Here is a 23,312-nt window from a genome sequence, read left to right as displayed (position 1 = left end):
ACAAGAAGATTGGGCCAGACCTTATGCTCAAATTTTGACTGTTAGTTTAAAAGACTTTTAAAAGGAAAATGTGATTCTTACTCTGAAAGGTATTTATAATATAATTAACAAGAGAAAATGTATATGTCATAAAAATTAGAAAACACCTCAAGAAAATATTCAGTCAAGGGCTAGATTATCCTATATATATATATCAGTGTATGAAAGCATAAATAATCATATTCATGGAGCTATGAAGAGATTGGCCAAAGGAGAAAGCAGACTAAACAGCAATGAGAAGTGGAAAATCATGTTTATTGATAGGTGGAAAGAAGGTAGAAATTCTTGATAACCAGGCACAGATAGGTATAAGTGCCACATTAGAAAATATTAGATATACTTGAACAAGGGATAAAGACATTAGAGTTATCTGAACAAGGGATAATCAAGCCAAAAGGAGAAAGTTGTACATTTTCTGGAACATGCTTGTAGCATGAATGTTAATAATTAGAATGCAACCAATGAAGCCAGTTAAGCTCTTGATGAAATAAGCTGGGAGAGAGTTGATGAAAGAAAATCCAAAGAAAATGACTGTGAAAATGGTGAAAAAAGACAAAAACGAGGATGATTTTATAGTTTTTAAAAAACGTGTTACAGTACCATCTGGATTTTAAAAAGATAAAAAGATGAATCTATGTTTCCAACCCATATATTAGGAGAATATTTGGAGGAAAAACTTTTATTAATAAACCTTTGAAATGGAATGGAAGACATTTCACATGTGGAGGACAACATATTGCCCTCTCTTGTCTTCCGTCTCAATTAATTAATTTGTTTATTTTGTGGCAAATATTGTTTAGTGGATGCCAAACACCAGAGATGCAAGGGAGAGAAAACTAACTGAAATATTTCCCATAATGCACTTCATGGCCTTGAGGAGAAGTCCAACATTAACTAAATATCTTAAATGAACATTTTAACAAAATGAATATAAATTACATGGTCCACATTACAAGCGTAGTAATTCTACAAAGGTATAATGACAACATATAAAAGGTAAGTTTGACTTAAGCAACATGGCAAGTGAAAACTTTCCTAAGAAAGTCACCAATTGACCTGAGACTGAAAGGGTGAGCAGGAGTTGGCTCAGGATGAAGAAAAGGAATATGGGACGCAGGGCAGGTTTCAATGTAGCCAGAGTGTCTGGGGAACAGAGAATGAGTGGACTATAGTGTAAGATGAGGCTGCAGAGACATCTCAAGATCAAAATATGTTGAGCTTTGTAAGAGAGGATGGGGATTTGTATACTCTCCTAAGAAAAATGGTGCTTCAGATACCTGATTTGAAACAAGTAAAATATATGATCAGATTTTCTTTTTTGAAAAGATCACTCTGGTGGCAATGCGGAGAACATACTGACTGGGGTGAGAGTCGGCATATTGAACCAGTTAGGAGGCTAACAGTACTCTAGTCGTTAACAAAAGCTGAGACTATACTCACGACTGTGTGGATGGGTAGGAGCATTTACTGAGTCCTATGATGTGCCAACCACTAAGCTAAATACTGAGATGCAATCTCAGCCTAGAAAGACTATTGTAATGAAAACAGATTCATAAGCAGTTCCATCATCCAATAATAAAAAGTTGAAGAAAACTCTTTTACACATAAAGAACTCCAGGAAGCTTCTGTTGTTCCATTCATTCCCTCCTCTTTGTGAGGTCATCTTAGGTCATCTTCCAAAAAATAGAAATCTTGTCCCTCATATTGCTATTTTAGTTCTGTTCTTCATTCTTCACATTAGCGGAATAAAGGAACCCACTTGTGGAGACAAGATCCAAGTGCTGTCCATCTCAGGAGCTCACAGTAGTGAATACTCTTCATGCTGATTCCTTTCTTCTAGACGTCAGGACCTGAATGAACTGCAGCAAGAACCCTGACTTTGTCCTATCAGGGCTGTTGAGTGACCCAGACAAATGACAGTCCCTCTTTGGTCTCTTCCTAGTGCTCTACTTGCTAGATCTCTTGGGAAACTTGCTACTTCTGCTGACTATTGGTGCTGACATCCGCCTCCACACCCCCATGTACTTCTTCCTCACTTGGCTCTCTGGTTGATCCCTGCTTTACAACCACCACAGCCCCCAAAATGCTGGAGGCTTTTTGGACAAAGAGTGGATCGATCACTTTCTCTGAATGTCTGGCAAAAATATATTTCTTTGTGGTTCTTGTGGATACAGACAACCTGCTTTTGACTGCCATGGCTATTGACTGCTATGCTGCCATCTGCCATCCTCTGCACTATCCACTCCTAATGACTCCTGGCGGATGTGGACTGCTGGTGGGTGGGTCCATGCCCTCTTGCTACCCTATCATTCTATACTCAATAAGAAATTCCCAGGGTTCCCTTTGTGGATCATTGGAAACAAAACTGACTAGTATCCATGAGGATGCAGGTTTGACCCATGGCCTTGCTCAGTGGGTTAAGGATCCAGTCTTGCCCTGAGTAGTGGTATATATCACAGACTCAGCTTGAATCCTGCATTGCTGTGGCTGTGGTGTAGGCTATAGCTCTAATTCGCCCCCTAGACTGGGAACATCCACAGGTCCCAGGTATGGCCCTAAAAAGCAAAAAACAAAAAAACAAACAAACAATTTAAAATTCCCTACTTATCCTGTGATTTTGGTCCACTCTTTCAACTTTCTTGCTCTGATGCCCACCTCAATGAGAACCTAATGACTGGTTCTGTCAGGACTTTTAGGAATCAGCCCTCTCCTCTGCACCATAAGTTCTTATGTCCATATTTTACATGCTGTAGCTAAGGCTCCATCAGCACAAGGGGAAAAAGAAAGCCTTGGCCACATGCAGCTCCCACCTCTCCGTGGTCATCCTCTTCTACAGCATGGTCTTTGCCACCTACCTGAAGCCCCCATCCACCTCTCACTCCTCTGGGGAGCTGGTTGCTGCTGTCATGTATACCCTGGTAACTCCCACTCTCAATCCTTTTATTTACAGTCTGAGAAACAAGGATGTGAAGAGTTCACTAAAAAGGGTTTGGGGCATAGAGAGTTCTTTGGATTAGGAATAATAAACAAAGTGCCCATAAACAAGCATTTGGGGGAAAATCTCCACTTTTCACCAAATTTACAGAGTCAGTTAATACCAAGGCTGTCCCAGAGCGTATATGGTATATTGGAAATAACACTAAATAGAAATTAGGAAAACTAGGTTCTAAGTCCCACACAAGCTACAGGCTTATTGTATATATTCCAGAGTTAGGTATATGTGTTATATATTATATTATCATTATTGCAAAATATTATATCAGTTATATGTCAAAGGGAATATATTTTGCATGATAATATAGAAATAGGTGTATTATGTAAATATAACATCCTGAAGGGTGGATTGGATGACCTGTTCTCTGAATTGCCTTGGAACACTAATATTATTGAAACTTCATCATCTATTTCCCTCATTACCAACATTTTGAACATCACTGCCATTTCTGTCACCGGTTCAATAATGAATATCTTCACCATCAGCTTTATTGTAGTCAATATCATTTTTTTTGTCATCAGAATCACCAGAGTACCATCTTTTATTGTATTCCCATCAATATCACCAGTCGTCTCATCAGGAGTAAGAGTGGAAACTGCTGCCGTGCACTTTTCCCCTCTTAATGCATCACTTTTTCAGAATCTTTTGCCTAATTGTGTGTTTGATATAAATTTAAGTTGTCTGTAAAGACTCTCCATATCCTTGCTGAGATTGAAAGATTGGCAACAATTGGCCTATTTTAAGTTTTTATTCCTGGGGTTTTAATAGAATTAAAAATATTTCCCATATAATTGTTATTCATGAACTTTGTTCTATAACAATAAATTATCCATGTATTACTAAAAAAATTAATTATTCTTTCTGATAAACACTATTGAAGAGTGATTCAGAAAAAGGATTTACTGCATTTTAAACAGGATGAACTCTAAGTCACTACCACTGCTCCACCTTCTCTCTATATATAGTAAGCACTGTATCAAAGCAGAAAATATGTATTTTTTTTTTATTTTCCCACTGTACAGCAAGGGGGTCAGGTCATCCTTAGATGTATACATTGCAATTACAGTTTTTCCCCCACCCTTTCTTCTGTTGCAACATGAGTATCTAGACAAAGTTCTCAATGCTATTCAGCAGGATCTCCTTGTAAATCTATTCTAAGTTGTGTCTGATAAACCCAAGCTCCCGATCCCTCCCACTCCCTCCCCCTCCCATCAGGCAACCACAAGTCTCTTCTCCAAGTCCATGATTTTCTCTTCTGAGGAGATGTTCATTTGTGCTAGATATTAGATTCCAGTTATAAGTGATATCATATAGTATTTGCCATTGTCTTTCTGGCTCATTTCACTCAGTATGAGATTCAATAGTTGCATCCATGTTGCTGCAAATGGCAATATGTCATCATTTTTCATGGCTGAGTAGTATTCCATTGTGTATATATACCACTTCTTCCGAATCCAATCATCTGTCGATGGACATTTGGATTGTTTCCATGTCCTGGCTATTGTGAATAGTGCTGCAATGAACATGCGGGTGCACGTGTCTCTTTTAAGTAGAGCTTTGTCCGGATAGATGCCCAAGAGTGGGATTGCAGGGTCATATGGAAGTTCTATGTATAGATTTCTAAGGTATCTCCAAACTGTTCTCCATAGTGGCTGTACCAGTTTACATTCCCACCAGCAGTGCAGGAGGGTTCCCTTTTCTCCACAGCCCCTCCAGCACTTGTTATTTGTGGATTTATTAATGATGGCCATTCTGACTGGTGTGGGGTGGTATCTCATGGTAGTTTTGATTTGCATTTCTCTTATAATCAGCGATGTTGAGCATTTTTTCATGTGTTTGTTGGCCATCTGTATATCTTCTTTGGAGAAATGTCTATGCAGATGACATGATACTATACCTAGAAAACCCTAAGGACTCAGCCCCAAAACTCCTTGAACTGATTAATAAATTCAGCAAAGTGACAGGATATAAGATTAACATTCAGAAGTCAGTTGCATTTCTGTATACCAGCAATGAAACATTAGAAAAGGAATACAAAAATAAGATCATTATTAACATAAATATTAAGAATAAATTTTTATCAGTAGAGAACCAAATGAATTATAGGATACCCATATCTGAAGGTGTCTATAAAGATTCTATGCATCATTGTTGAGATTGAAAGACTGCCAACAATTGGAATATTTTAAGTTATATTCCTAGGTTTTTTAATAGAATTAAAAATATTTCCCAAAAAAGTTTCATTCATGACCTTTGTTCTGAAAAAATAAATTATCCATGTATCACTCAAAAAAATTAACTCTTCTTTCCGATAAAGACTATCAAAAAGTGATGCAGAGAAAGGATTTACTGCATTTTAAACAGAACGCACTCTGTGGAATATTATGAACTCCATAAAAAAGTGGGGTCTCTAAAATAATGACATGAAAAAATATCCACAGTACAAAAATATATGTGGTGTGACCATTTGATATATATATATTTTTAATGTTAAGTATGTTACAAATAAATAAGGGGGAAAAAGAGCTATCTCAGCAGTAAAGATGAGTGTTTTTCAATTTTCAAATCCATATTTTTTTAAGATTTACTTTTTCTTGGGGGGGGTGTTTTAGGGCCCAACCTATGGCATATGGAAGTTCCCAGGCTAGGGGTCGAATCAGAGCTGAAGCTGTTGAGGGATCTGAGCTGCATCTGCATCTGAGCCACAGCAATGAGGGATCTGAGCTGCATCTGTGACCCACACCACAGCTCACAGCAATGCCAGACCCTTAACCCAGTGGGTAAGGGCTGGCATCAAACTCGCATCCTCTTGGATACTACTTGGGTTCCTTATTGCTGAGCCACCACAAGAACTCCAGTATTTGCTTTTTTAAAAATAAGAGGCATAAATTTTACATGAAAGAAAAATACTGAAGGGGGAGGGGGGAAAACAGCAGGGAAAGTTTCCTGTAGATTCCCAGGCTCACAGCAGAACAGAGCACCAAAGTGAAGGATTGCAAGATTCTGTGAACCTCATTCCTATTGCCGAGTCATTTGAGCTGTTGCCAGCTACTTGGTTGGGCAGGAGGTATTAAGAGGGCACTCCATCTTTAGCCCTCAAAGGCTCCCCTGCTTCACCCATGTCCTCTTTTGCCTCCTGCAAAAGAAAGGAGGCAGTTGAAATGACCCTCCTTTCTCCTCATTGGGATCCATCTAATACCTCTGTTATGGAGAGTAAGGTTTGATGGAGCCTAGAAGAGGGCAGAGGCAAGAGAAGGCCTTGGGGTCTGCAGATCTTTCTAGAGGTATGCGGCTGAGACTTCCCTTCTCCTCTAATTCTGTTGAAACTCGAAATGAGAGTGGGTTCTGGAGGGTCAGCAAGACCTTGAAAGATTCTCAGGGTTGGGAGATTTAGCTGCTGAGCCCCCGAACACTTGGGGGATAAGCCTGAGCAATTCCTCCCTGGCCCATGAGAACCACCCACCAGCCTAATCTATATAACCAGCCATAGCTTCCCTTGTGAGCACCAATGTAGTATCTCCAAATGCCTGCTAAACGCAGTTCCATTATCAGCTCAAAATCAGCATGTTCAACCACAAAATCTTTTCTCTCTCCCCAACCACACTGTGCTCCACTAGAGTGGTTTAAAAACTATGCCTGATATACAAGCTTATTATATCACAGTCATCTTTATTTTGACAACATCCTTCATTCCCAATCCCCCAATCAAGTAAAAGTTTATCAAGAGTTCCTAGAAAAATTTTTTATACATTTCTTCCTCACTAAACCATGCCTATCTTAGCACAATATCCAGGTATGCAGCCTCCTAGTTTCCAGTGTTTCCTCAACCTTATCAAAACAACCTTTCTTAACTATTTTCATGACTAGGTCTTTCAAGTGTTTATGGTAGAAATATGACAAATGATAAATAAAATCAAAGGGAGTGTAGGTGCTGTAAGACCAGTGAGAGACCAAATACTAACTGGCCTTGTGATGGGATGGGGGGAAGGTTGGGAGAGCAAGGTCACAGAAAGCCTCCCAAAGAAGGTAGCAGGTAGGCTAGGTTTTAAAGGCGAGGAAACAATTTGTCAGGCAAAGGACAGGGGACTAAAGAGGGGATTCCAGGCAGGAGAGGCATATGCGCCATGCAATTCAGCACAGTACTTTTGAAGATTTGAAAATGAATCTGTGTACCTGTAGACAGGATGCTGTCCAGAGAGATGTGGGTTTTATATTGAAGACCATGAGAAGACATCAGTTTTGGGGAGCAAACAGGAATGCTATGGGGAAAATATATGTACATGTAGATTTAGGTATGTACATGTAGATTTAGGTAAGTACATAAATATATACTTCAACTCTTAACAGTGTTATTTCTAGTTGTCAAATTGATAAAGGAACTTCAAAACAGTCAGAAAATAATTAACAAAATGGCAACAGTAAGTCTTTACCTATTCATAATTCCTGTAAATATAAATGGATTAAATTATTTAATCAAAAGATATAGAACATCTAAATGGATTTTAAAAAACTGAGATCCAAGTATATGCTCCATATAAGAGACTCACTTTAAGAAACACATAGATGAAAAGTGAAGGGGTGGAACAGGTATTCTATGCAAACCTCTGTGAAGACAAAATTGCTGGTTTATCTGTCTACACAAAGACAAAGTAGCAGAGCACCAGAACGTGAAGGACTCCAAGATGCTGTAACCTCAGTCCTATTGTTGAGTCATTTGAGCTGTTGCCAGCTACTTGGTTGGGCAGGAGGTGTTAAGAGGGCACTCCATCTTTAGCCCTCAAAGGCTCCCCTGCTTCACCCATGTCCTCTTTTGCCCCCTGCAAAGAAAGGAGGCAGTTGAAATGACTCCCTCCTTTCTCCTCATTGGGATCCGTCTAATGCCTCTGGCTGATTCCCTAGCAGCATTTAAATATGAACTCTAAAAAACTGTAGTTCTAAATAGCAAGTATAAAACTTATCTCTAATAAACAAGAAGAGTTAACACAATTTATTGGGGACAGTGAAAAATGAAAATGCAGCATCCTTTTCTGAAAATTATTAAAAGTTTCAAGATGTTGAAAACAAAGCATTAAATCAATCATGGGGACCTGTTAACACAGATCCCTGAGTGACTGCATAGAACACATGCCCATGAAGCATGCTTTGTAATAAAAGAACATTTTAAAGACAATGTCATTTTTACTTGAGGAAGAAAATAATTTGTGAGTAAGACCTCAAAGAAACAAACAGGAAACAGGAAAATCTCTGATCCTGATGTCATCAAAATGAAGGATCTCTAGATAGTTGAGGAATCTGTAGATGAGATAATTGGTATTGCAAGAATACTGCTATTACCTCTAGAACCAGAAATCCCAATTTGAATCCTATTTTCACACTTTGTTGAAAAACAGGGAAATTTAATGATGACTAGAGCTAATAATAGGATATTGTATACCCAATTTATTGTATTGTACACTTTGAATATACACAACTATTTTCTTCAATTCTTCCTCAACAGAATTAGGAGGGAAGAGCAAAATATACTTAAATTTTCTGAGCCTCACTTTTCTTTCTTGAAGTAAAGAAGGAATGATTTTAATACTTCCTACACTGGGTGTTTGAAAGAAACAATAAACTAACACATGTAAAGAACCCAGAACAATAATTTACAAAGTCAGCACACAATAATTATTTATATTATATTCATAGCACATTCCATAACTAGAAATTATTGATGGGATGAATAGATAATGAACTTTTGCAAAGCCCAAAAAATGAACCTCTGTAGAAAGATGAAAGAAGTACATGGCATTTATAACTAATTAGAAGGCTTGAAGAAATGTCAGATAGCATATATACAGTCCTTGGAATCAAGCATATAAAATATTTTATATAAAAGATATAGCAAGAAGTGAAGATACACATTGGAGAGACCAGCCTCATTCTCATGGAGAGAAATGTGAACTTTAGGATCCCAAACTTAGAAAATAATTTAGTGTTATTACCAACAATGAAGAGTCAGATTTGCAAGAAACAAAAGCAATACTACTTCTCCCTATTCCTCTTCTTTTGTTTTCCATAGGACCACATTAATAAATGAGTAAAAATAGTAAACATCTTTCTCTATGGATCAATGGTATATGATTGGCCCTCATTCCTTAACTATCATTACACAATTTTTTCCACTTTACACACAGAGTTTTTATGGGGAAGTCCCCAAGAGGAGAAAGTGTATCCTTCAACCCTGTCACAGGAAATGAAAGGTAATTTAAGAAAACTTGAGGGAATTCCCATCGTGGCTCAGTGGTTGATGAAGCCGACTAGGAACATGAGGTTGCGGGTTCGATCCTGGCCTTGCTCAGTGGGTTAAGGACCCGGCGTTGCCGTGAGCTGTGGTGTAGGTTGCAGACGCGGCTTGGATCCCGCGTTGCTGTGGCTCTGGTTTAGGCCGGCGGCTACAGCTCCGATTGGACCCCTAGCCTGGGAACCTCCATATGCCACAGGAGCGGCCCAAGAAAAGGCAAAAAAAAAAAAAAAAAAATGAAGAAGAAGAAAACTTGAGGCTACTGAGAATTGTACTGTCCATAGTTCTGAAACTAAGAAACGTATTAGGGAAAAATCGTGGAATGTATGGGGGGAAAGAAAGGAAGTCAAGAGGAAATTTCCCTAAGGAAAATTCTCTTATATTGTAGATATAAGAATGGATCCTGTTTATTCTTACAATAATCTTTTCAAACGCAGGGGACACCCTCTCTCTCAGGGTTTCAATGTCTAGAGATCTGTGACTCATAAAAGACAGGCAGAATTTCAGAAAGAAATGGTTTTCGAAGATGAAGAGCTCATGCTGCAACCCAAATATAAGCTATCACTTCAACTATTTTTCTACTATTTAGTTTCAAATACATTTTTACTATTTAATTTTCATAGGTATAAACCTGAAAAGATTCCATAGCTGTGAAGTTGAATACTGAATCAGGTAGGAAAATGAAATAGGAGACAAACTGGGAAGTTACCCATATTCTCTATCATCTTATTAGTATTAAAGTTAAAAATCCAGGATTTAGAGCTGGTTTTCTATCTTAGGATAGACTTTCACTGTATTTGTGGATTATGAAATCTCCATACTGCCTATATTTTTCTTGCCATTTCTCTACATACTCTGCAAAGTAAATATGTAATTTCTAAATGAAATAAAACATTTGGTATAGGAAATCTGAATATGATTTTCTTTAAATGTTAGGGAAAAACTTTTCCCAGTGAATTTTTGATATCATATTGATTTGTGTGTCAGAGAACCAAAAAAATGTATCTTAAGAATTTATATTTTAAAAAGGAGTAATAAATTTTAACAATATACAAAATATACGTGGCTATCAAACAAAGCTACTCTGAGTTCCTTGAAGACAGCCTTTTTAGAGGTGGAAAAAAAATTTAAATAGTTTCTCAAATTTCCCTAGCTATATAGCCTAGAGATGCCTAGAAATGTTCCCTAGTTCACATTTTTATTCCTTTTTATTGACATTAAATCTTTTTCTTCTCTTTCAGGGATTTTCCAGTTTTTGAATGGTACCATTTTTACTGGAAGCACACCAATGTCTGTGTATTTATTCAGATTTCCTTATAGCCCTTATTTTTCTCTAAATGTCTGTTCTTAAATAAAAACCCTTCAGATGTTTCTCACTAGGTCAAGAGATGGTGTAATGGAGTAGTTTACAATTTACCCTCTGTTAGAACTGACTTAGGACAAGAAAAGGCAAGTTGTGTCAGAACATAGAAGTTCAAAGATAAAATGGTAGGATAGAAATATGCACTGATCCCTAGGAGAAAGACAAATACTATGATAAATCTAATAAAGAAAAAGCCTAGTTGAGTAACAGTTCATAACCAGTATATAACCTTAACCATTTTATAAGCTAATGGTCCAAATACTGTAAAACCTCTGTGCTACTTGCAACAATAAGGCTCTCCCTCAAAATGTTGTTGTCCAGGAGGGAAGATCCTCAGCTGGAGGACTCTAATTTCCAGTAGAGATAGCATTCCATATACTCTTTTGTCTTTGCTTTTAAGTGATGCCCAATCAAACATCAGTCACTGAATTTCTTCTCCTCGGAGTGACAGACATCCAAGAACTGCAGCCTTTGCTCTTCGTGCTTTTCCTCGCAGTTTACCTGGTCATCGTGGCTGGGAATGGAGCCATCCTGATGGTTGTCATCTCTGAGCCAAGACTCCATTCTCCTATGTATTTCTTCCTGGGAAACCTGTCCTGTCTAGATATCTGCTTCTCCACAGTGACACTGCCAAAGATGCTGAAGAACTTCCTCTCCTCACACAAAGCAATTTCTTTCTGGGGATGCATAAGCCAGCTTCACTTCTTCCACTTCCTGGGCAGCACAGAGGGCCTGTTGTTGGCCATGATGGCTTTTGACCGCTTCGTGGCTATCTGCAAACCACTTCGTTACACTCTTATCATGAATCCTCAGGCCTGTACTCAAATGGCTGTCACTGTCTGGATCACTGGTTTTCTCTATGCCCTTCTGCACTCCGTAATGACCTCTCACTTACACTTCTGTGGTTCCAACTACATCCATCACTTCCTCTGTGATATTAAGCCTTTGCTCAAGCTGGCCTGTGGGAACATTGAGCTTAACCAGTGGCTGCTCAACATTGTCACGGGGACTATTGCCATGGGCCCATTCTTTTTAACACTTCTCTCCTATGGCTACATTATCACCCATCTTTCCTTCAAGACCCATTCTTGCAGCATGCTTCATAAAGCACTGTCCACTTGTGCCTCCCACTTCATGGTAGTTGTTCTTTTCTTTGCTCCCGTTGTTTTCACGTATATTCGTCCTACCTCAGGTAGCTCCATGGACCAGGACAGGATCATTGCCATTATGTACAGTGTGGTCACTCCTGTACTAAATCCACTCATCTATACTTTGAGGAACAAGCAAGTAAAGGCAGCTTTGAAGAGGGTGATCAGAAGGAGGCTCTGACTTGAAGGCGTCTAGAGAAGTCTTCTGAGGCATAAAAATAGGGAATGAGAAAGTTGAAATGTGAAATTACACTGCTTCTCAAATAATTTACCATATATATAACAGAGGGCACTGGATAAAAAATAAATGTGTAGGTCTATTCAAGTTGTATTAAACAATGCATTCTTAGGTGATAGAAAGGGAAGTTGAACAAATGAAACACCAGCCATGGAACTCTAATTCTGAATTTGTGAGATATCAGGTGAATAAACTGATTTTCTATATATTCTAATGTGTTCACCTCCGTATTTACATAGAGAAATATGCCTGTGTTGCCCATGAAGTGTATGATAGATAGTTTTAAAAATTGTTTATCTCTATGATCCCTCCAAGTTGGTAATTTTAGACCATTTTTAAGGATTTTAATTTAGGACCATAATCACTCAATTAAAAAATATTATTGACCTATATCCTTTAATGGGAATTTCAAGACAAACCTTATGATTTCGTGTGATCCAAGTAGGGAAGCAAAAAAAAAAGTAATTAAAGAAAGACACTGTAATCATAAATTAACATAAATAATAAAAGCAGTGGTTCATGTAAAGAGTTCTGGAACCTTTTTTTTTTTTAGGGATATTTTAGAAGTCAAATGGTCCAACTGTCAAGGATTATTGCGAAATGTTACTAAAATGAAGGCAGGATTTTTTTTTTCCTGCTGTACAGCATGGAGACCAAGTTACACACACGTATGCATACTTTTTCCTCCCATTGTTGTGTTGTGATGTAAGTATCTAGACATAGTTCTCAATGCTACACAGCAGGATCTCACTGTAAATCCATTCCAAGAGCAATAGTTTGCATCTGTTAACCCCAAGCTCCTGATCCCCACCCCCGACCCAGGGCAGCCACAAGTCTGTTCTCCAAGTCCATGAAGGCAGGACTAAATAACATCTCAAGAGTATCTCAGAGTTCCCGTTGTGGCTCAGTGGTTAATGAATCTGACTAGGAACCATGAGGTCACAGGTTCAATCCCTGGCTTTACTCAGTGGGTTAAGGATCTGGCGTTGCTGTGAGCTGTGGTGTAGGTCAAAGACGTGTCTCAGATCCCTCGTTGCTGTGGTTCTGGCATAGGCTGGCGGCTACAGTTCCAATTAGACCCCTAGCCTGGGAACCTCCATATGCCACAAGAGTGACCCTAGAAAAAGGCAAATACATACATACATATATATATATATATATATATATATATATATATATATATATATACTCTATACTATTTGTGGTTTTTCTTTTTTTTCTCAGCTTCTGGTCATGGAAAGCGTTGACTTGCAGAATTCTTTCTACTTTTTTGTTTGGTTTTCCTATTCTAAACTTATTTCAACAACCTAAATTATTAATTTTATTTTTCAGTTCCATAGAAAGAAAAAAAACTAGGTAAAAATGACTTGTTAAAGGTTATTGTTCATAGAGGAAGAAAAAAGAATGAAGATATCTGCACTTCTGCATTCTAATTTATGCATAGTCCCATGTGATATGAATTGTATACAAAGAACCTGGTAAAGCAGGTAAGAAAAATGGAATGAAACAAGAAAGTAAATAAAGAAAAAAACTCACAAGTAATGTCAAATAAGATATCTCTATCTTCTCTAATAACTAAATAAAAAATATTTTTAAAACTTCAAGAAAAAAGGTATTTTGGGTACAATAGATACCCTTTCGGTCTTCCATATTAGGCCACTGTGAATGCTGTTCCTGGATTCCAGGCTCATTCTTAGAGTTAAATTTCTACATAGACTAACTTGCAATGTCCTAAGTTTGTTAAGGGACAAAACAGAATAAATGCAAAATTACATGTATCCGCTAACAAATACCAGCAGGAGTAACATGGAATTTGATGTTGCGAATGCTTAGGAGACTGGAGCATAAAACTGGATTTTGTGTTAGAATCCCTTACCATGGGGACATTGGACTCATAGGCAAGGACCCGAGGGATGTGGCCCTTCAAAGCCTAGACAAGGCAGTGGTCTATGAGGATGAGTGTGGAAATGCCTGAGTTGCCTTGAGAGGTAGGAGAAGGATAAAAGAGATTCAGGAAAGTGGAGTGGACATATCATGTGTGGTGAGAAAATACACCAGAATCTTATATTCCATGAGAGAGTCTAGAGGAGACATACCATTCACCAAGATCATCAGGAATGTTCTGGTAGAGGAGTACCACACTCACCAAGTTCAGTGGTGACTCTCCTCTGTAGACTGGGGCTGACGATTGGAGAGATAACTACAGAGCTGGATCATTAAGAGTGATGGAGAAAAGGGGGATCTTAAGCAATAGAACACAGATGGTAGAATTGAACTACCAGAAATGAGACAGTTAAAATTTCCATAACAAACACTGAGGTCAGAGGGGCAGTCAAAAATCTTTGACCTACAGATAGTTATGGAGATGGTTAAGACAATATTGTGTCTCTAGGGGCAAAATTAGGGGGCAGTCAGCAAGGGTACTACTTAAACTCTACAGTTAAAAGGCAAGAGTGGAGAAGCAGAACACTGAGCGATCTTCCCCAGCAAAAGTTCACAATTACCTGTGCTGTTTCTTGACCTCAGTGCCTGAAAACACAGTCATGGCCCCAGAGAAGAAGTGGACTACAACACCATGGCAAACAAACATTACCTGAAAAGATACCCCTATTCTTCCCCAAAGAGAACTATCTCCATTTATGTTCCATTTAACTGTACACTGAGAAAAGGAAAATATCAAAATATTTCAAGAACTATTAGATATGTGGTCTAACGTGGCATCAACATGCCAAGAACCAAAGCATCATCATGGCCCACCTGTGAGTGTGGGCATAAGGAGATCGAGTAATAAATGGAATCAGGTTAAATGACTTACAGTGTATCACCTGGTACTGAGACACATGCAATAGTCATTACCCAGCAATTAGGTATAAAATTTGGATTGAAATACCTAGAAGCTCCTTCAGCATGTCCTCAGTCAGTAGGAAATGAGCTATAATACTAGAGAAGGCCCAGTGGAGGCCTTTGAATATCTCATCTGGCTGGGATATTAAACCAAAAACAGTATCACATTATGAGTGGGATAGCCAAGATGAATGTCCCCTTTAAATGTCTAATGACAAAGATCACTTGAGTAGATCAGAAGGATCTTGGATAATGGCTAATATAACTACTGATTAATCTCATAATATTTATTCATGATACATTTTTTTCTGATGTTTTCTAATATCTACTGTGCTTTCATCTTTGTTTCTGTGCAATTCTCTTGCAGCTTGAGTGATCAAAACTTCCTGTCAATGTTATTTATTTCTTGCTTGACAGTTGCACAGATTTGTTGACTACAAAATCTACATGACTGTAACAACAGATGGATGAAAATGTTTGATAAATTTCAATTATTTTATGATAATAAGTCTCAGGACACTAGAAATATGATGAATGCAACTAAATTTAATAAATGACAACTGAAAAACTTACTAAAATATTGTCTATCAAAACTACAGTCAATGTCATGTGCTGTGAGGAACTTCAGAAATATACCTTCAAGATTTGAAAGAAAAACAAATGTTTTCCACTATCACATTTCTACTATTATAATTGAAGTTCTCAGCCAATATAATTATATAAGAAACTAAACAGTAAATAAAAGAAGAGGAAAGTAAGAGGCAAAAATTCTAAAAATTAAGACTATATTATTATTATTGTTAAAACCCTGTAGATGTACCCTAATGAATTTTTCCATTCATACAAAAATCTAAACATGGATGTTTATAGCAGCTTCATTTATAACTGCCAAATCTTTTTTACTGATTTTTATTTTTTCCATTATACTTGGTTTACAGTGTTCTGTCAATTTTCTACTGTACAGCAAATTGATCCAGTAATACACACACACACACATATATTCTTTTTCTCAAATTATGCTCCATCATAACTGACTAGATATAGTTCCCAGTGCTATATGGCAGGATCTCATTGCTTATCCATTCCAAGGGCAATGGTTTGCATCTATTAACCCCAGATTCCCAGTCTATCCCACCCCTTCCCCCACCCCCTTGGCAACCACAAGTCTGTTCTCCCAAGCCCATGAGTTTATTTTCTATGGGAAAGTTCATTTGTGCCGTATATTAGATTCCAGATATAAGTGATAGCATATGGTATTTGTCTTTCTCTTTCTGGCAATCTTCACTCAGTATGAGAGTCTTTAGTTCCATCCTTGTTGCTGCAAATGGCATTCTTTTGTTCTTTTTTATTGCTGAGTAGTGTTCCATTGTGTACATATACCACAACTTCTTAATCCATTCATCTGTCGATGGACATTTGGGTTGTTTCCATGTCTTGGTTATTGTGAATAGTGCTGCAATGAACATACAGGTGCATGTGCCTTTTTCAAAAACAGTTTTGTCCAGATATATGCCCAAGAGTGTGATTGCTGGGTCATATGGTAGTTCTATATTTAGTTTTCTGAGGTACCTCCATAATGCTTTGCATAGTAGTTGTACCAATTGATATTCCCATCAACATTGCAGGACGGTTCCCTTTTCTCCATACCCCCTCCAGCATTTGTTATTTGTGGACTTAATAATAATGGCCATTCTGATTGGTGTGAGATGGTACCTCAGAGAAGTTTTGATCTGCATTTCTCTAAAAATCAGTGATGTTGAGCATTTTTTCATGTGCTTGTTGGCCATCGGTATATCTTCTTTGGAGAAATGTCTATTCAGGTCTCTTGCCCATTTTTTAATTTGGTTGTTGGCTTTTTTGGTGTTGAGTTGTATAAGTTGTTTGTATATTTTAGAGATTAGGCCCTTGTCAGTTGCATCATTTGAAGCTTTTCCTCCATTCCATAGGCTTTTTGTTTGTTGTTTTTAAGGTTTCCTTTGCTGTGCAAAAGCTTCTTGGTTTGATTAGGTCCCATTGGTTTATTTTTGTTTTTATTTCTGTTGCCTTGGGAGACTGACCTAAGAAAACATTTGTAAGGTTGATGTCAGAGAATGTTTTGCCTATGTTCTCTTCCAGGAGTTTGATGGTGTCTTATCATATGTTTATGTTTTTAAGCCATTTTGAGCTTATTTTTGTGCATGGTGTGACAGTGTGTTCCAGTTTCACTGATTTACATGCAGCTGTCCAGGTTTCCCGGTCCTACTTGCTGAAAAGACTGTCTTTTTCCCATGTTATATTCTTTTCCCAAAGCCTCCTTTGTTGAAGATTAATTGGCCATAGGTGTCTAGGTTTATTTCTGAGTTTTCTATCCTGTTCCAATGGTCTGTATGTCTGTTTTGGTACTAGTACTACATGTCTTGATCACTGTGGCTCTGTAATATTGCCTGAAGTCTGGAAGAGTCATGCCTCCTGCTTGGTTTTTGTTCTTCAGGATTGCTTTGGCAATTCTGGGTCTTTTATGATTCCATATAAATTTTTGGATTGTTTGTTCTAATTCTGTGAAAAATGTCATGGGTAATTTGAGAGGGATTGCATTGAAGCTATAGATTGCTCTGGGTAGTATGGCCATTTTTACAATATTAATTTTTCCAACCCAGAAGCATGGAATATCTTTCCATTTTTTTGAATCCTGTTTCATTTCCTTAATTAATGTTTTATAGTTCTCAGCATATAAGACTTTTACCTCCTTAGTCAGGTTGATTCCTAGGTATTTAATTTTTGGAGTTGTGATTTTAAAAGGCATTGTATTTTTATATTCCTTTTCTAATATTTCATTGTTAGTATACAGAAATGCAACCTATTTCTGAATGTTAATCTTGTATCCTGCTACATTGTTGAATTCATTGATCCATTCAAGTAGTTTTTGTGTGGAGTCCTTAGGGTTTTCTATATATAGTATCATGTCAATGGCATAGAGTGACAATTTACCTCTTCTCTTCCAATTTGTATACATTTTATTTCTCTTGTTTGTCTGACTGTTGTGGCTAGCACTTCCAATAATATGTTGAATAAAAGTGGTGAGAGTGGGCATCCTTGTCTTGTTTCAGATTTAGCAGGAAGTCTTTCAGCTTTTCTCCATTGAATATTATATTGGCCGTGAGTTTGTCATAAATGGCTTTATCATGTTAAGATATGTTCCCTTTACACCCACTTTGGTAAGAGTTTTTATCATGAATGGATGTTGGACTTTGTCAAATGCTTTCTCTTCATCTATTGAGATGATAATGTGGGTTTGACTTTTCTTTTGTTAATGTGGTGTATGATGTTGATTGATTTGGGTATGTTGAACCATCTTTGTGAACCTGGGATGAATCCCAGTTGGTTTTGGTGTATGATCTTTTTTATATGTTGTTGGAATCAGTTAGCTAAAATTTTGTTGAGAATTTTTGTGTCTGCATTCATCAAAGATATTGGCCTATAATTTTCTTTTTTGGTGGTATCTTCATCTGGTTTTGAAATTAGGTGATGGTGGCTCCATAAAGTGTCTCTGGGAGTGTTCTTTCTTCTTCAACTTTTTGGAAAAGTTTTAGAAGGATGGGTATAAGTTCCTCTTTGAATGTTTGGTAGAATTCACCTGAGAAGCCATCTCATCCTGGACTTTTGATGTATGGAATGTTTTTATGACATACTCAGTTTCACTTCTAATGATAGGTCTGTTCATCAAGGTCTGTTTCTTCTTGATTCAGTTTTGGTAAGCTATAATTCTCTAAAAAGTTGTCCGTTTCTTCTAGGTTGTCAAGTTTGTTGGCATATAATGTATCATACTATTCTCTTATGGTTTTTTGTATTCCTGCATATAACTGCCAAATCTTGGAATCAAATAAGATATTCTCCAAAAGGTGAATAGGTAAACTGGTACATCCACACAATGGACAATTATTCAGCAGTTTCAAAAAATACAACTATTAAGCTACAAAAAGACAGGAAGGCATTTTAAAGGCATATTGTCAAGTGAAAGAAGTCAATCTTTAAAAGGCTACATACTGTATGACTCCAAGAATATGGCATTCTGGGAAAGGAAAAACTGAAGCTAGTAAAAAGATCAGCGGTTGCCAAAGGTTTTAGGAGAGGGAGAGACAAAGTCATCATGCTCAGGATATTTTTAGGGCACTAATTGTCTTCTGTACAATATAGTAGTGGTGGATACATGACTATATACATTTGTCAGAATGCATAGAATGCACAACACAAAATTGAAACATAATTAGAATCTTAAGAAATTCTGCCTGATACAAGACCAACATATAATACAAATCAATCATTCATCTATAGCAGTAAGAATTATGAAGAAAATTTAATCAGACATAAGTTACAATGAAAATAGAAACAAATACACTTTTTAAAATGAACAAAATGTGCAAAAAATTTAAAATTCTATTGATATTTAAATTAAAACTGAATAAAAATACTAATACACCACATGTACAGATGAGATCATTAAACATTATAAACTTGTAATCCTGCATATACACAAAAATGAATTGAATATAAATAAATCCCAGGAGAATTTTGTGAGGAATTCAACAACCTGATTCTAAAATTTATATTGAAGAATGAGATCTAATCAAACTGACAAGCTTTTGCACAGCAAAGGAAACCAAAAAGAAAACAAGAAGACAACTTACAGAATGGGAGAAAATAGTGTCAAATGATGCAACTGACATGGGCTTCATCTCTAAAATATACAAACAACTTATACAACTCAACAGAAAAAAGCCAACAACCCAATTGAAAAATGGGCCAAAGACCTGAATAGACATTTCTCCAGGGAAGAAAGACAGATGGCCAACAAGCACATGAAAAAATGCTCAACATCTCTGATTATCAGAGAAATGCAAATACCATGAGATACCACCTCACAGCAGTCAGAATGGCCATCATTAATAAGTCCACAAATAACAAATGCTAGAAGGGGTGTGGAGAAAAGGGACCCTCCTGCACTGTTGGTGGGAATGTAAGCTGGTAGAACCACTATGGATAACAGTATGGAAGTACCTTAGAAAACAATATCTAGAACTACCATATGACCCAGGCATATATCTGGACAAAACTGTCCTAAAAAAATACATCACCTCTATGTTCATTGTAGCACTATTCACAATAGCCAAGAGCTGGAAACAACACAAATGTCCATCAACAGATGACTGGAATAGGAAGATGTGGTATATGTACACAATGGAATACTACTCAGCCATAAAAAAGAATGAAATAATGTTATCTGCAGCAACATGGATGGAACTGGAGCCTCTCATCCTGAGTGAAGTAACAGAAAGACAAAGACAAATACCATATGCTATCACTTATATCTGGAATCTCATATACGTTAAAAATGAACGTTTCCACAGAAAAGAAAATTATGGACTTGGAGAATAGACATGTGGTTGCCAAGGGGAAGGGGGAGGCAGTGGAGTGGTGGAGGAGCTTGGGGGTAATAGATGCAACCTATTGCTTTTGGAACGGATTAACAATGAGATCCTGCTGTGTAGCACTGAGAACTATATCTAGTCACTTATGGTGGAGCATGATAATGTGAAAAAAAGAATGTATATATGTATGAGTAACTGGGTCACCATGCTGTACAGTAGAAAAAAATTTGTATTGGGGAAATAACAATCAAAAGAAATTTTTTAATAAAAAATAAAATTTATATTGAAGAATAAATGGTCATAGACAGATAATTTTGCAGAAGAATTTTACTGACTGGACTTGATCTAAAAAATAGTGCAACTGGAATTTCCAATGTGTATAGCAGGTTAAGGATCTGGCATTGCCACAGCAGTGGCATAGTTCACAACTGCAGTGTGGGTTCAATCCCTAACCTTGGATCTTTGACATTCCAAGGGTGCAGCCAAAAAATAAGTAAAAAATAAAAAACAGAACAACTAAAGGAGCCCACATTAATAAAAAGCTATCATTTACTAGCATAAGAAGAGGTAAAGAGGAGTTCCCATCGTGGTGCAGTGGTTAACAAATCTGACTAAGAACCATGAGGTTGCGGGTTCAACCCCTGGCCTTGCTCAGTGGGTTAAGGATCTGGCATTGCCGTGAGCTGTGGTGTAGGTTGCAGATGTGGCTCAGATCCTGAGTTGCCATGGCTCTGGCGAAGGCTGGCAGCTATAGCTCTGATTAGACCCCTAGCCTGGGAACCTCCATATGCCACAGGAGCAGCCCTTGAAAAGACAAAAAGACAAAAAAAAAAAGGAGAGGTAAATAAATCCATATACCCTATCTGTCTTGCTGTGAGAAGTCAACACACAAGGAGAGAATACATTCAGATGCTGCAGGTGCCCTGTTGAGTTTTCACCCAAGAGCCAATATCAATTGCTCATCATGTGAGCAAATCATTTTAGACTTTCATTGAAATTGAGTATTCAGGTGACTATGAACACTGCTAAAATCTGCCTGTAACTGAATAAGCGATCTCAAGCAAAAACTCTTCATCCACACATACTAGAGAGAAAATAATAAATTGTTGTTTTAAGTCACTTAGTTTGCTCTGCAGTGATGTACAACTGGAAGATGCTCACTAAGTGTTCCATCCTGGATGTACTGTGTAAGAGTTAAAAATTTTGCTGAGATTACTTGACTACTAAAGTTCTCATATTACTTAAATTCTTAGGAGAGGAAAAAATTCCTCTATGTCTGTCACCAGAGGAAAAAAATATGTTAGAGCTTAATTAAATTCAATTCTACAGATAATTAAGAAGATCTGTTGTGGATAAGGCACAGTGCAAGATGGAGGTTGTAACAAAAGATGAACTAGATAAGTCATTGTTTCAAAGAAATAACATTCTAATAAAATTTTTATTTTTTCTAATAAAATTATTAAAATAGCTGAGAAAATGATAAATATCTATAGAGTATTACCTACTTCAACTTTGCAGTGACACACAGAGGGAACATGAGTCCCTTGAATAGGAATTTTCGTTGCAGTAACAAACTGAAAAATAGATTTAACCCTTAGTATGTTGGGTTTTCCAGAATATATGCCACAAGTTGCAATGTGTTTCAATAATTTAACCCCATGAACACAAATAAGCAGAAATTCCAGATAACTAGGTATGATCATTAACTCAAATCAAGAGAAAAATATTCCATAGGAAAACTCTATATAATTGCAAGTTTTGGCCCCAGGGTATTTTCAAGGAGCCCCAAATACCAAGAGCATTTGAAAATCTCTCCACTCATGACAGAGGAGCTATATAGAGGAGCATAAACTCCAATAATGAGAATGGAAATCCTTATTTTTCCTCTCCACAGACAATGCTTTACTGAAAGTGGCTGAATTACCTTCTGCTAAGTAGTAGTTAACAAATTTTCCCCAAGTTTAGAAAGGAAGTTCCTGGATTTGCTCTGGTGAGTTTCTATGGGGTCTAAAATGGATGATTATACTCAATAATAGGGTTTGAGTGGGTGGGATAAAACCAGTCATTGTCATTTACTTCATAACAGAAAGTTTAAAAATTATCAACTGTGAATTTTTTACATAAAAACTGAAAATCCAGGGAGAGATTTAAATTGTTTATTTCAGATACATTTTGTGCGGTTTAATTCCCATTTTCTCAGCAATTCCTTCCTTTTTGCAACTAGCAATCTAGAATAAATGAACCACAGAATGAAATCACTTGATATCCTTCTCTTCTTATTATTTATTGACCCTAACGGGGACTTAGAAGAGATGTGAGATCTTACCTATATCTGAGATAGAGTGTTCTAACAGTACGGAAAAACGAAAAAGCTGATGATGTATCAAAATATTGTAATGTCCGCAAACAACCACATTTTCCATTTTCACAAAACAAGGGCCAGTAAAGATCCCAGAGAGAAAGACTGTAAGGACACAAAGATTGTGAGAAGCATGTGAGAATATGGTTCCTGTCACAACCAGTCATCTGGGTTTCAAGTCTCTTCTATGTCTTAGGGAGAAATTCTGACGTCAATGAAATACAAAAATATTCAGTAACGATAAAGGCATGGTCCATATTTTGAGGGAAATACAGAAAATATTTCACAACCAGAAATAAATGATACAAATTATTAAATTATTCATATACACTTTTTGTTGTGTATTAAAAACACTAATATCTGCTTAAAAATAAGACCAAAGATAAAGGTATGAGGATTTCAATACCTCATATGCTAAAAGAGAGTCAAGTTGCAGAGAAAAAGTACTCACTGAGATCAGAGAAAAAAAAGTAATTAAAATTCTGGATCAACATTCAAAGTAGAAAGCTACAAAAGCTTAGCAATTTCACTAAAGAAGTGACTCTTTTCTATCACTAATAACTTCTGAATCACTGATAAATATATCTTACTCTTGCTTTAATTTTTATTTAATTAAGAATAAAGGATAGGTCTGAGAA

The 23,312-nt window shown here is 37.0% G+C and overlaps 1 protein-coding gene, 1 long non-coding RNA gene and 1 pseudogene across 2 annotated transcripts in view; 2 read left to right on the top strand and 1 right to left on the bottom strand.

Annotated features, from left to right (window-relative positions):
- LOC146401405 (uncharacterized) overlaps positions 1 to 23,312 on the bottom strand; it is a 117,129-nt gene that overhangs the window by 16,142 nt on the left and 77,675 nt on the right. The gene's annotated exons all lie outside the window — the stretch shown is intronic.
- On the top strand, positions 1,894 to 3,056 carry LOC146401408 (olfactory receptor 1G1-like; annotated as a pseudogene).
- LOC100515554 (olfactory receptor 12D1-like) lies at positions 11,062 to 12,009 on the top strand. Its single transcript, XM_003128247.3, has one exon. It carries the CDS (start codon positions 11,083 to 11,085, stop codon positions 12,007 to 12,009), a length of 927 nt encoding a protein of 308 aa, XP_003128295.2. The 5' UTR covers positions 11,062 to 11,082.

This window comes from Sus scrofa, chromosome 7 (genome assembly GCF_054392235.1).
Source record: "Sus scrofa isolate SSC_HxYL_T2T_F1_AM1 chromosome 7, Sscrofa_HxYL_maternal_Yorkshire_Landrace_v2.0, whole genome shotgun sequence".
NCBI classification, from domain to species: domain Eukaryota; kingdom Metazoa; phylum Chordata; class Mammalia; order Artiodactyla; family Suidae; genus Sus; species Sus scrofa.
This window is presented reverse-complemented; position numbering and strand designations above follow the sequence as displayed.